General features: G+C 40.5%; 1 protein-coding gene across 15 annotated transcripts in view; it reads left to right on the forward strand.

Annotated features, from left to right (window-relative positions):
* LOC140106274 (uncharacterized) overlaps positions 1-13,394 on the forward strand; it is a 203,231-nt gene that overhangs the window by 148,325 nt on the left and 41,512 nt on the right. For all 15 annotated transcript variants that reach the window (XM_072130613.1, XM_072130619.1, XM_072130614.1 and 12 more), the window contains 9 exons: positions 1,265-1,351; positions 4,543-4,596; positions 4,737-4,781; positions 5,145-5,213; positions 5,405-5,449; positions 5,981-6,025; positions 6,293-6,436; positions 6,842-6,940; positions 7,689-7,733. In XM_072130613.1, coding sequence (XP_071986714.1) covers positions 1,265-1,351; positions 4,543-4,596; positions 4,737-4,781; positions 5,145-5,213; positions 5,405-5,449; positions 5,981-6,025; positions 6,293-6,436; positions 6,842-6,940; positions 7,689-7,733 — 633 coding nt within the window. The remainder of the gene's footprint in view (positions 1-1,264; positions 1,352-4,542; positions 4,597-4,736; positions 4,782-5,144; positions 5,214-5,404; positions 5,450-5,980; positions 6,026-6,292; positions 6,437-6,841; positions 6,941-7,688; positions 7,734-13,394) is intronic.

The raw sequence follows: 13,394 nt of genomic DNA on the forward strand, positions 1-13,394 counted from the left end.
ACCAGCAAGGGACAATGGTGCACACAAGCTGTAACTCAGAATGCTCTAGGTGAGAAAGGCAGGGCTCTTAAGGTGTGCAAGCCTTAACCCTTGGTGGTTCAGAAATAGGGTTGCAGAGTGCCAGGAGTCCAGTCAATAAAGCACAGCATAGAATTCAGCAGAAGAGCGAGACACTAGTGTAACACTAACAAGGATGTAGTAAGAAATCTGCTATGATTCAGCTTCTGGGATGGCCTTAGGACAGCAGAGTACTGGAAATGCTTATCAGAGGTCACCACATGTCAGTCCTCACCTCTGGTTGGAGGAATATTTACAATTGTATACATGTATATACATTTCTACTATCATCTTATGTTCTAGAGCAGTGTTGGTGAACCTTTTAGAGACCGAAAGCCCAAACTGCAACCCAAAACCTACTTATTTAAAAGAAAGTGCCAATGTGGCAATTTAAGAAGTAACTTATCGCTCCCAGATTTAAAAGATATCGCCATCCTGAGGACACAGATACCATTGAAAGAAGGAATTTTCAATTTCAATTTGGATTATCATTGCAGTTTCCCTACATGGGTCCTTTAACAGGAAAAATTGTGGGGCCCGGAGCATGATCTCCAATAACTCCAATGTTAATGTCTCAAACCATCTCACTCTTCCTGCAGTCCCAGGCAGCCGAGGATGTGTTGCTTTAAATTAGAACTGAGCATGGCATGTCCTGGGCTGTCTGGGATGTCTTGATTCCTGTCTGGTGAACTCTGAGCTGGGCCAACAGCCTGCGTGCCCACGGAAAGGGCTCCCATTCAATAGAATCAGCATAGGGCCCTTGTTTCATTTAATGATGTTATTGCTCAGTAATGTTTTATTCTATTTGTATGTGTACACCATGAAGCAATGATGAATATGATGGTGCTATATAAAGGTGTATTTATTATAAGCAGCTGATGTGCTTGTGTTGCTGTGCTTCCTGCATTTCTACCGACACAGCAGGAAATAGCCTCTGCCCTGATCCACCTTAGCCATTGGTTAGCCGATAGGGCATTCCTGGCTATTTCCTGTCATGGCAGATGCTGGAAGTAGAGTACAGCATGGGCTACAACACTTAAAAATAACAGGGGGGGGGGGGGGATAGAAGCTATTTTCTTTTCATTTGCTAACCCCTGACTACCTTTATAACTGTATGCTTCCTACATATGAAAAATGTAAAAGTTTGATGGAATACATAATTTGTGGATAAAATGATGCATATTTCTTGTTTAATATTTATATATAGGGTGATAAAGGAGACATTGGCAATGCACTCAGTGGAATTAAAGGAGAACCTGGTAATCCAGGACTGCCAGGACCTCCAGGACCAAAGGTTTGTATCTGTGGGGGACACAACATGCAGATTTTGTCCATTTTAACACATTGGTCATTATTATGAAAGGATAAAATATTTCAAGTCTAACCTCTTGAATAACTTCTGGTTTGGGTCAGCGAAAGCCCCCCACAAAAAAAAAAATTGTGTTCACGTCCTTATTTTTACCTCTTATCCATGTTCCCTGAGCCCCTCTCCTGACAAACATCCACACCCTTTCCGCTGCATGTATCCATATTGAATTTTTTTGCATATTTTGGTCTTCTGTAAAGCAAGTATATTACGTTTATCTTATTTTAAAGGGGGTGTTCAGATAGAAAATAATAAAGCAATAAATACTTTACTTATTCCTGCTATGCCCATTTCAATTGTTCTCCAGGCCATTCTAGTCTCTGTATTCTGACCCTCAGCTATGACATATTGACAGCCAATCACTGGCCATAAAATTGACCTCAGTGGTGTTGATAGCCATTGATTGGCTGCAATGATCACATGTCAATGTTGGAGGCTAAGATACAGAAACTGTCTGGAACCTGGTGTGATGAGCATCGAAATGGAACTAGAAACGGATTGTTAAGATTATTTCCTAGCATTCTATTGGTGGGTTCACACCAGGTTATTTGCCACACGTTGTAAGGACACACCGGGAGGATTCCGACATATCCTTACAACATATGACACAGACATATCCCACTGTATCCCTGAATGTGGGCTGCTGGGATGAAAGGGGTGTTCCCCCAGTGATATCACTGTCCTAATTTGGGCACATACGTTGCACAGCGGGATTCTGCAGTATATAAAGGCGCAGCTTGCAACTTCTTTTCCATCCTGCATTTTTTGACGAACAGGACGTATAATAGCCAGATGTTCTATGCCTCCGCCTGCCACTATTTTTAATGTATTCGCTCAGCATATTCGATGGTTGCTTTCCCAATGTATATGCTCAGCGTAAACAAAAAACATAGTGTGAACTTAGCCTAAGCAGTTTTGAAAAATGTTGTTTTTTAGATAGCTGAAAACCCCTTTAAACAAAAGCTACCATTTGTATTCAAACATTATGAATCGAACATACCTTGAAAATTCTGTAGCAGAAACATATCTTGTTTAATCCCTGAACTTTTGCTCAAAAAACAATCATAAAATTATGATAATGATGTTCTGTTGCTCTTGTGGCTGCCCCAGTGCTTCTCCTCACCCTAATTATGCACTGCTCCAGCCTTGTTCTGCCCAGCATTAGCCGAGAACACTGTATTCACTGCTTTGTCCCTGACAGGCAGAAGTAATCAATCTCTGCACCCCCCCCAGCTGCTGTGTATGAGTCATCCAGCTCAGGTTGATTAGACCTCCTGTGTATGTGGAAGTAATGTGTTTACATACGGCAGCCAGGGCACCCAGCCTTCCCAAGTTCCTGAATTTTATAATTGTTCTTCTTCTTAATGTTCCAGTATTTGAAGCTGATTCTAATTAATATGGTTATGAATAACCCCTTTCATTGGCCAGTAAAACTGTTAGGTTGCTGTGGAGAGGTCATGAAATTGGTCATGTGGTCCCTCTAGACATAGGAGCTGAAAGATATACTGAATTAGGTTATCATTAGACTCCAGCATGAAACCATGGATAAAGCAGAATTTAGTTTTGTCGGTGCATGCATGAGTTTTTCTTCATAACTTACCCTTTTAGACTTCTTTCTTTTTATTCCTGTCGTATACTGTCAGACAATAGTGGCCTGGGTTCAAAATATTATAATTTAAGAAAACTATCATGGAGCTTAAAAATCATCAAAATATAGTACAGGCGGTCCCCTACTTAAAAACACCCAACTTAAAGACGACCCCTAGTTACAAACGGACCTCTGGTAATTGGTAATTTACTGTACTTTAGACCGAGGCTACAATAAACAGCTATAACAGTTATTAAAGGTGTCTGCAATGAAGCTTTAGTGTTAATCCTGGTTCTTATGACAAACCAACATTTTTAAAATCCAATTGTCACAGATACTAAAAATTTGTCTGGAGTTACAATGATAAAATATACAAATTCAACTTAAGAACAAACCTAACGAACCTATCCTGTACATAACCCGGGGACTGCCTGCATCTAATCGGCTGCCTGTACAAGTGTACTAAGTCATACTTATTTACCGATTTTTTTTTTTTCTGGATACTTCAGTGTGGGAGGGTAGTGTCCTGCAGACCCCAATGGGACAAGATGACTCTGACTGCTGATCCCTGTCGTTGGATAATTCGTCTGATAAGTGATTCACATTTCACTTTAGATCAGAGAGGAAGAGTTTCCATGAACATGATTAAAATTCACTCTGTGGAGTAAAACATCATCTAACTGATAAAAATCCTTTTGATATCAGATTTGGAGGATCTTGTTAAAGTGAACACAAAGAAGCAGAGTAAAGTAGGAGAACATGTGTGATAGACAGGTCTGAAAGTTTTCTTTGAAGGTTGGAATATGACAAAGTGGGTTTTTGTAAAAGAAGGAGGCAATCTTTTCTTTTTTATCATTTCTGCTGTGGCACAAAAGGTTTGAATAAGCCAAAGAACGAGAGCAGATAATTGTACATTTTACGTTTCGGGGCCACGTTTTAAGGAATTTATAGCTTTTTTTCCCTCTGGAATGAATTTTTATTTGTATTAAATTTATATTATATGGTATGAAAGAAAAGTTATTATTGAAGGTAATATTTCATTGGTTTTTAAAAGTGGCATACCGTACTTATTTTTACGAAAGAACTAAAATAGATTTTTCAGTTAAAAAAATTGAAAAAGTTTGAAGCCGTTTGCATAAAAATGAAAAAATTGAGATCCCTCTCCACTTGTTGACTCTCTAGTCTACTAATGATCTTCTACTGGTCTACTCCCCCTTATACAGAACAGTGATGTCCTAGCCCAGTTGCTCTTTGCTGTAGCCAATCACTGACTGCGTTGTTGCCATTTCGTGCTTACTGGCAGAATTTACCTTAGTAGTCATGGATGTTGCATGCAGATGAATAAATCATGTCTTCCGTTACAGTTTACATTGTTCACCAACACATTGCCCTGTTTGGAACTGACAATGTTATTTGAGGTGCTGACAAACAATGAATTTCTCCTCTGCCAGCTCATCACACCCATTATTGGGAATGTCTTGTTCTTGTAACATTAGTTCTTCTTAATTTGGTGTTATATAAATTTTTCCAGGGAGAAGCTGGTGCAATTGGCCAACCAGGAATTCCAGGCCAGCCGGGTGAAAAGGTACGTGTCCACACTTGTTAAAGATCAGTCTTGTTTTCAGGACTGAAAAGATACTAGAGATGGAGGCAGAACATCTAAATTTTGGAAGGACAAGAATATTTGGCTACAAGTGAACTCTTCCATTTTTCATTCGATTACAGGGATCTTCAGGAGTTAAGGGTGAACCCGGCCCCTCTGGATCGCGAGTGAGTAAGCTGTATTACTTGAATATGCATTCTATATGTAAAGGACATTACAACTGGCACTAAGTTCCTATATAAAATTCAAATTTTAGTTTTATCATTTTGGTATCACTTAAATTATAGACATATAACAACACCCAAACAGGCGCTTCGGCTTCCAAGCCTTTGTCTGGGCCTGAGGTCTAAAAAAAATGGTCCAGAATTTATTATACAATTCGGAATTGGTTTTGACACAATGTGAAACATTTTGTCATGTCAGATAGCCCATTTAAAGTCCCTCCTATAGTCGATTATAACGAAAATGGGTTCTATATGTCCTTCTCTATATCACAAGTTTATATTAATGAACAACTATTATGTTTACAGGGTCCTAAGGGAGAACCTGGGAAATCCAGCCTAGTAGAATATAATAGTAACCTCAGTGAAGCACTACAGGTGGGTGATGAGATATCTATGTAATTTTTTCACTACATCTAAATTATTTCCACCATTTCATTTTTTGACTTCAAATACGGTATGTAGTTTCCTTAGAAATAGCTTAGTATGTTGTCAATTTGATCTATTGTATTGAATTTCATAAAGCATACTTTCTAATGATCTTTATCTTTTCTTTTCCTTGATTTCAGGGTCCTCCAGGACCTCCAGGCTTGCCAGGCTTACCAGGTCAAAAGGTAATTGAAAGAGAAAAAGAATCCACAAGAAATGTGTTTTTTTTGCAGGCAAATAGTAGTTTTTAAAATATATACCACGAATACCCATTTTTTTTTACAGTCTACAATAAACATGCCAAACTGGATTGGAATCCATGTAGATACCATGTTTCTAGTCCTCAAATTTCAACAATTTAGTTAAATAAGTAGTCCAAAAAGTAAGAAAGTTTTATGAAAACATCAGCATGGGTTAGAAAATTAAAAGAAGCTAAATTTACTGAATTCTCCACGGTGGTCCAGTGGGTCCACTACCCCTGGTGCCTGATAGTTGTAACATTTCCTGGTGACTGAAGTGGTGTAAGTATCTTCTTCTTCTAAATTCACCCATGTCCTGACATTTCCACTTCCTGGTCTCTTTTAAATGGAAATTCTGTTCAGCCAATCAGGGCTGAGCAGTCTTTTGATCAGTTTTATCGAATTACAGTCCGAAACCATCATATGTTTAGCCTTGTATTTCTATATAATTAAATGGTTGGTATTATTATCTGTTAGGGTGAAATCGGATTACCTGGTCCTCCTGGCCATGATGGAGACAAGGTAAGCTCATATATACAGCATTAATTTTGATTCAATTAAGATTATCTTTTTAACCTCTTAAAATAAAAAAAAAACATAGTCTAAGACCATCATGGGTGTGATATGAAGTGATTTTACTGTTTTCTCCCCTGCTTCCTTTTTGAAGTCAATAAAATCAAACAGGTTGGTGAATCCACATCCGGTCATCCATTTAATCATATTATGTGATTTGACTCTGTATATATTTAGATTTTTGGCTGTAATAGTAATGCATTTAATTTATTTTAGGGACCCCGGGGGAAACCTGGTGATTTAGGACCTCCTGGTCCACCAGGACAGGATGGACTTCAAGGACCAAAGGGTGACATAGGTCCCAGGGGATTACAAGGGCCAAAAGGAGATAAAGGGGATATAGGACAAACAGGTTCACCGGTAAGTAGTTGAGCCACCTTTTAAGCATATTAAGCATTGGCTTTTTATTCTAAGACTTAAACGTAAGATACTCTAATATTGCCATGATATTGAACATTATTTTCTGAACAATGGGTTCACAATAGGTCCCACTAATGGTACTCAAACTTCTTGCTGGAGAACATCAATGTTTTCTGACCGTAGTGACTGGCCGGGGTGCCTGGTGTCTATAAATAAAGCAAAATTGCCTAGTTTTGTATTTTTTGGAAAACGATTGAGTAAATTTTTATATTTATCCATTAATATCTCTTCTAATATTTTATTCTATTCATCATCTAGTCAGCTAGTAATTGTGGTGGTCTTATCAGTGATTTACAGCTCTACAAGAATGACTTTATTCAGTTTTGTGTATATTTGCATTTTTAGGGTCTTGATGGCCCCAACGGAGAGAAAGGGGAGCAAGGTGACCAAGGACCTTTAGGACCTCCAGGTCTTATGGGCCAAATTGGGCTTCCAGGACTTCCAGTAAGTTTTCCCTCAAGCTAATTAAAAATATATAAAAACTTGTACGTGTAAAGTGTATGTAGCTGTGCTCAGTCCCTGAAGATTAACTGTGAATTAAGGTGTGGAGGTACTATCATTTCTATTTTTATATTAATTTCTAAAAAAAATTCATAAAAATATAATTAATATAATAATGATTGCTAAAAAAAAAATATTGGGGCACATTGCGCCAGTTTTCTGTTCGACTTTCACATTATTTTTAGTGCAAACTGCTTGGCCAGGTATTTAAAGAGTGCCTGTGCCACATTTGCACTAGTCATCATGCGACACAAATTAAGGCGTTTCGGTGCTCAGTCTGACTGTGCACCAGATTTAACATGCAAAGTCAGACAGAATTGTGTCGCTGACGTCCCATGTTAAAGGTGCACCAAAAATAAGTGGTGCACTCTTTGTCGGAGCAGTGCACGGGGCGCCAGATTCATGAAGAATCTGGCGCCGCCAGCACACTCCACAGGCAAAATGCACTTAGTACAGTTTGCACTGTTGTTATTAAATGTGCCCCATTGTGTTATGTATTGTTGTGACAATTAATAATGCATTGTGTACAAAGATGCATAACAAAAAGATGCTGAGCCCCAATGCAAAATCTGTGCAAGGCCCCCTATACTGTAACCTCAGCTTATATCCTTCAGTGTATAAGTAATTTTCTTCTAAGTCGAATGATTAATATGCATTTCTAACTCAAGATATGTCAATCCATTGTAACTAGGGTGACAAAGGCGAAGCTGGTGAGAAAGGAGATTCTGGAAACACGGTAAATATATTTGGCGCCCACATACGGTGCAAACCATTTTTTTATCGTTAGTCTTTATATACTGAAGTACTACTGAAGCAATTTCATTACGTTTACAATGTGATAACATTCTGTTAACATTGTGTCAACACCATATTAACACTGTATTTATGTAAATATCTTGTAAACTTAATAATATGTTCACATGCTGTAAACAAAACTAAAAGACTGTGTGTGACCGCAGCCTTACTCTATTTCATATGCACATATATTTAACATATATCAAACATACTATATTTACATCATGTTCTACTCTTTGTGAGCAGCAGTCATGTGGGAAAGATGCTCAGTAAAGTCTAAACAAATCTTACAGTTAAGGTAAAAAAAAATCTGCTTTCCTCAGCAGTAACAGAAAATTCTTGACAGTCTTTTAAACACAGCAGAAAGTTAGGTCTTTGCTGACCCAGGAACAATTACATATTTTTGGGAGCATTTTCCCAAGTGCTCAGGAGACTCAGCACTTCTACCACTATGCAGTTACTGTTCTTTCCCTTAAGAGGTGTTGGCCTTTTATTAACAACGGTGCCCCACCTGGTCTCCAAGTCAGACCTTTAAAACCCAGAGTGTAATATGGCAGAGCTACACCTAAACTCTGGACCCTAAAATCCAGTTTCATCAACCAGCAAATCTTGGTTAAATCTTGGTTATTTTTTTTTTCTCTTTTTTCCACTTTAGAGTAGGAGTCTTGCTTGGTACGTACCACCAGCACTTACTTACAGCCTGCTTACATATCCTAAAGAGTATCAAATGCACATGATAGGATCACTTGAATTGTACAGTAGATCTAAAATATTTTGACTTTCGAATTTCTGTACGTACTGTGGATCAGAATGAGGGTACATTCACATAAAGGTGTGCCTACAGCCGGGCGGCACACGTCAGCACGCTGGAGAGGATGAGGGATGAGCGCTGCCCTCTCCATAGAACAGCACAGGGCATATCCTATATTTATCCATGAACGGTCACAATGGGCTGAGACAACATGTGCTCACCACACCGTGACCAGGAACCATAGACGTCAATGAGGACCGATATGCGGCCGCAAATGGTGTGGCTGCATATTGGTCCCCATTACATTAGTGGGAATGTTCCCTTAGGGCGCATTCACACGTTCCGCTAGCGCCGCGTTCATAACGCGCCGCTAGCACACAGGGGGTGGAGTTTGGGGCGATCGCATATGCGTTTCCAGAGAAACGCATGCGATCGGGTTATTAATCGCATGCATTTCCCGGGAAACGCATATGCGATCGGCCCGAGCCCCGCCCACTGTGCGCTATCGTCGCGTTACGAACGCGACGATAGCGGAACGTGTGAACGCGCCCTCAGGATGCGTTCATACGTTCAGTTTTTCAGATGCAGTTTGCAAAGCCAAAAGCAGATGTGGATTGTAATGGATGAGGACATATCGTTTAGATCAGCTACTCCTCTTTTCTTCAGTCCACTCGTGATTTGGACATCGGAAACTGCATCTGAAAAACTGAACGTGAGAACACACACTAAAGCTAGGAAAAAGGGTGGTCTCACATTGGTACAGAAAAACATCTATAAACAGTGCCATAGTTGCTGGGCACTTAATGAACCACACTTGGTTCATATACATCACTAAGAGGTTGCAGGTGGTAACCTAGATTGTGGATTCCTAAAAGCTGATGATTCCACTGTTACTACTTCTTTTAAGCTGTGTTCATATACACAGGGTGTTATGTTGGAACAGATTGTAGGTGCTAACCTGTTAAATGATGCCGGCAAAGCCTTCAGTAGTATTTAAATTCCTGTTGCACATGGGCCTTTTGCTTCCAGTGGCATCATTGAATAACGACAATAGGGCACATTTACTTACCCGTCCCGGTGCATTTCCCGAGGTGTGTTTTCCGACGAGAATGCACAGCTGCCACAATTCATTTACATTGTGCACCCGATATCCTGAATGTGTCCCTCCCCGCTCAGGTCCGCCAGAGTTCACCATCTTCTTCCCGGTGTATGTAAGTGCATGACTTGCGATACTATTTAAATGTAAAATCCCGCTCTTAGTCCAAATCAGTCGGATAGTTCGACGCCCCCACCCCCGATTTATGTCGCATGAAAGCCAGTGCCGATGCGCCAGAATCTTATTCGCGTGCGCCAAAATCTTAATGCTTAATGAAGCGCAAATTGGAAATAGCCGGAATATCTGAAAATCTATATATTTTGCAATTCAGCTGTATTGCAGCATATAGTTGGAACGATAATACCCCTTAGCGTTAAAGAACCCTAGGGGGTCTGCAAATACAGTAAAAACAAAAAATAAACAAAATCATAAACATGTTAGGTATCACCATGTTCCAAAAGCCGTGATCTATCATAATAAACAAACGATTATTCAATAATAGAAAGTAGTCCCTAAATTTCCAAAGCGTGACTTTGTTTGCCCTTTGCAACATATTAAAAAAATTATAAAAAGTGATCAAAAGGTTATACAGTCCCTAGGAAGATGTAAATGAAAATGTCAGCTTGTCCCGCAAAAAATGACACCTTATACAGCTGTGTGCATGAATAGGTTATTAGTAGAGATGAGCGAACATGCTCGTCCGAGCTTGATGCTCGGTCGAGCATTAGGGTACTCGAAACTGCTCGTTGCTCGGACGAATACTTCGCCCGCTCGAGAAAATGGCAGCTCCCACCGTTTTGCTTTTTGGCGGCCAGAAACAGAGCCAATCACAAGCCAGGAGACTCTGCACTCCACCCAGCATGACGTGGTACCCTTACACGTCGATAGCAGTGGTTGGCTGGCCAGATCAGGTGACCCTGGGATAGACTAGCCGCTGCCCGCGCTGCTCGGATCATTCTGTGTCTGGATGCCGCTAGGGAGAGAGCTGCTGCTGGTCAGGGAAAGCGTTAGGGTGTTCTATTAGCTTACTGTTAGGCAGGAGTGATTCTCAAAGAACCCAACAGCCCTTCTTAGGGCTACAATAACGTTCTACTTTTTTTATTTTAATTTGCATCTAGTACCATTTTGTGAGGAATTAGCAGGGGGACTTGCTACCGTTGTGTTTAGCTCTTAGTGGCACACATATCCATAGCAAAGACCGAAGTGGGAAAATTTAGTAGGGGTTGGATTTCAATTAGGCACTAACTCAGTGTCATCTCATCTGGCATAGCAGTGTGCTTTGATACTTGGCTAGAAAATAGCCATAGGAGAATACAAAGAGCTTACTTACGCCTACAGTAGCGTTCTATATATTTGATTTCTGGTTGATCTGCTGGTGGCTGTACTTTCTGCAGTGCATGTACTAGCCAATTCTGAGCAATTTGTAGTGAGACTTGCGACCGCTGTGTTCTGCGCTTAGTGACGCACATATCCATAGCAAAGACCGAAGTGGGAAAATTTAGTAGGGGTTGGATTTCAATTAGGCACTAACTCAGTGTCATCTCATCTGGCATAGCAGTGTGCTTTGATACTTGGCTAGAAAATAGCCATAGGAGAATACAAAGAGCTTACTTACGCCTACAGTAGCGTTCTATATATTTGATTTCTGGTTGATCTGCTGGTGGCTGTACTTTCTGCAGTGCATGTACTAGCCAATTCTGAGCAATTTGTAGTGAGACTTGCGACCGCTGTGTTCTGCGCTTAGTGACGCACATATCCATAGCAAAGACCGAAGTGGGAAAATTTAGTAGGGGTTGGATTTCAATTAGGCACTAACTCAGTGTCATCTCATCTGGCATAGTAGTGTGCTTTGATACTTGGCTAGAAAATAGCCATAGGAGAATACAAAGAGCTTACTTACGCCTACAGTAGCGTTCTATATATTTGATTTCTGGTTGATCTGCTGGTGGCTGTACTTTCTGCAGTGCATGTACTAGCCAATTCTGAGCAATTTGTAGTGAGACTTGCGACCGCTGTGTTCTGCGCTTAGTGACGCACATATCCATAGCAAAGACCGAAGTGGGAAAATTTAGTAGGGGTTGGATTTCAATTAGGCACTAACTCAGTGTCATCTCATCTGGCATAATAGTGTGCTTTGATACTTGGCTAGAAAATAGCCATAGGAGAATACAAAGAGCTTACTTACGCCTACAGTAGCGTTCTATATATTTGATTTCTGGTTGATCTGCTGGTGGCTGTACTTTCTGCAGTGCATGTACTAGCCAATTCTGAGCAATTTGTAGTGAGACTTGCGACCGCTGTGTTCTGCGCTTAGTGACGCACATATCCATAGCAAAGACCGAAGTGGGAAAATTTAGTAGGGGTTGGATTTCAATTAGGCACTAACTCAGTGTCATCTCATCTGGCATAGTAGTGTGCTTTGATACTTGGCTAGAAAATAGCCATAGGAGAATACAAAGAGCTTACTTACGCCTACAGTAGCGTTCTATATATTTGATTTCTGGTTGATCTGCTGGTGGCTGTACTTTCTGCAGTGCATGTACTAGCCAATTCTGAGCAATTTGTAGTGAGACTTGCGACCGCTGTGTTCTGCGCTTAGTGACGCACATATCCATAGCAAAGACCGAAGTGGGAAAATTTAGTAGGGGTTGGATTTCAATTAGGCACTAACTCAGTGTCATCTCATCTGGCATAGTAGTGTGCTTTGATACTTGGCTAGAAAATAGCCATAGGAGAATACAAAGAGCTTACTTACGCCTACAGTAGCGTTCTATATATTTGATTTCTGGTTGATCTGCTGGTGGCTGTACTTTCTGCAGTGCATGTACTAGCCAATTCTGAGCAATTTGTAGTGAGACTTGCGACCGCTGTGTTCTGCGCTTAGTGACGCACATATCCATAGCAAAGACCGAAGTGGGAAAATTTAGTAGGGGTTGGATTTCAATTAGGCACTAACTCAGTGTCATCTCATCTGGCATAGTAGTGTGCTTTGATACTTGGCTAGAAAATAGCCATAGGAGAATACAAAGAGCTTACTTACGCCTACAGTAGCGTTCTATATATTTGATTTCTGGTTGATCTGCTGGTGGCTGTACTTTCTGCAGTGCATGTACTAGCCAATTCTGAGCAATTTGTAGTGAGACTTGCGACCGCTGTGTTCTGCGCTTAGTGACGCACATATCCATAGCAAAGACCGAAGTGGGAAAATTTAGTAGGGGTTGGATTTCAATTAGGCACTAACTCAGTGTCATCTCATCTGGCATAGTAGTGTGCTTTGATACTTGGCTAGAAAATAGCCATAGGAGAATACAAAGAGCTTACTTACGCCTACAGTAGCGTTCTATATATTTGATTTCTGGTTGATCTGCTGGTGGCTGTACTTTCTGCAGTGCATGTACTAGCCAATTCTGAGCAATTTGTAGTGAGACTTGCGACCGCTGTGTTCTGCGCTTAGTGACGCACATATCCATAGCAAAGACCGAAGTGGGAAAATTTAGTAGGGGTTGGATTTCAATAAGGCACTAACTCAGTGTCATCTCATCTGGCATAGTAGTGTGCTTTGATACTTGGCTAGAAAATAGCCATAGGAGAATACAAAGAGCTTACTTACGCCTACAGTAGCGTTCTATATATTTGATTTCTGGTTGATCTGCTGGTGGCTGTACTTTCTGCAGTGCATGTACTAGCCAATTCTGAGCAATTTGTAGTGAGACTTGCGACCGCTGTGTTCTGCGCTTAGTGACGCACATATCCAT

The sequence above is a fragment of the Engystomops pustulosus genome, chromosome 11 (assembly GCF_040894005.1).
Source record: "Engystomops pustulosus chromosome 11, aEngPut4.maternal, whole genome shotgun sequence".
Taxonomy (NCBI): domain Eukaryota; kingdom Metazoa; phylum Chordata; class Amphibia; order Anura; family Leptodactylidae; genus Engystomops; species Engystomops pustulosus.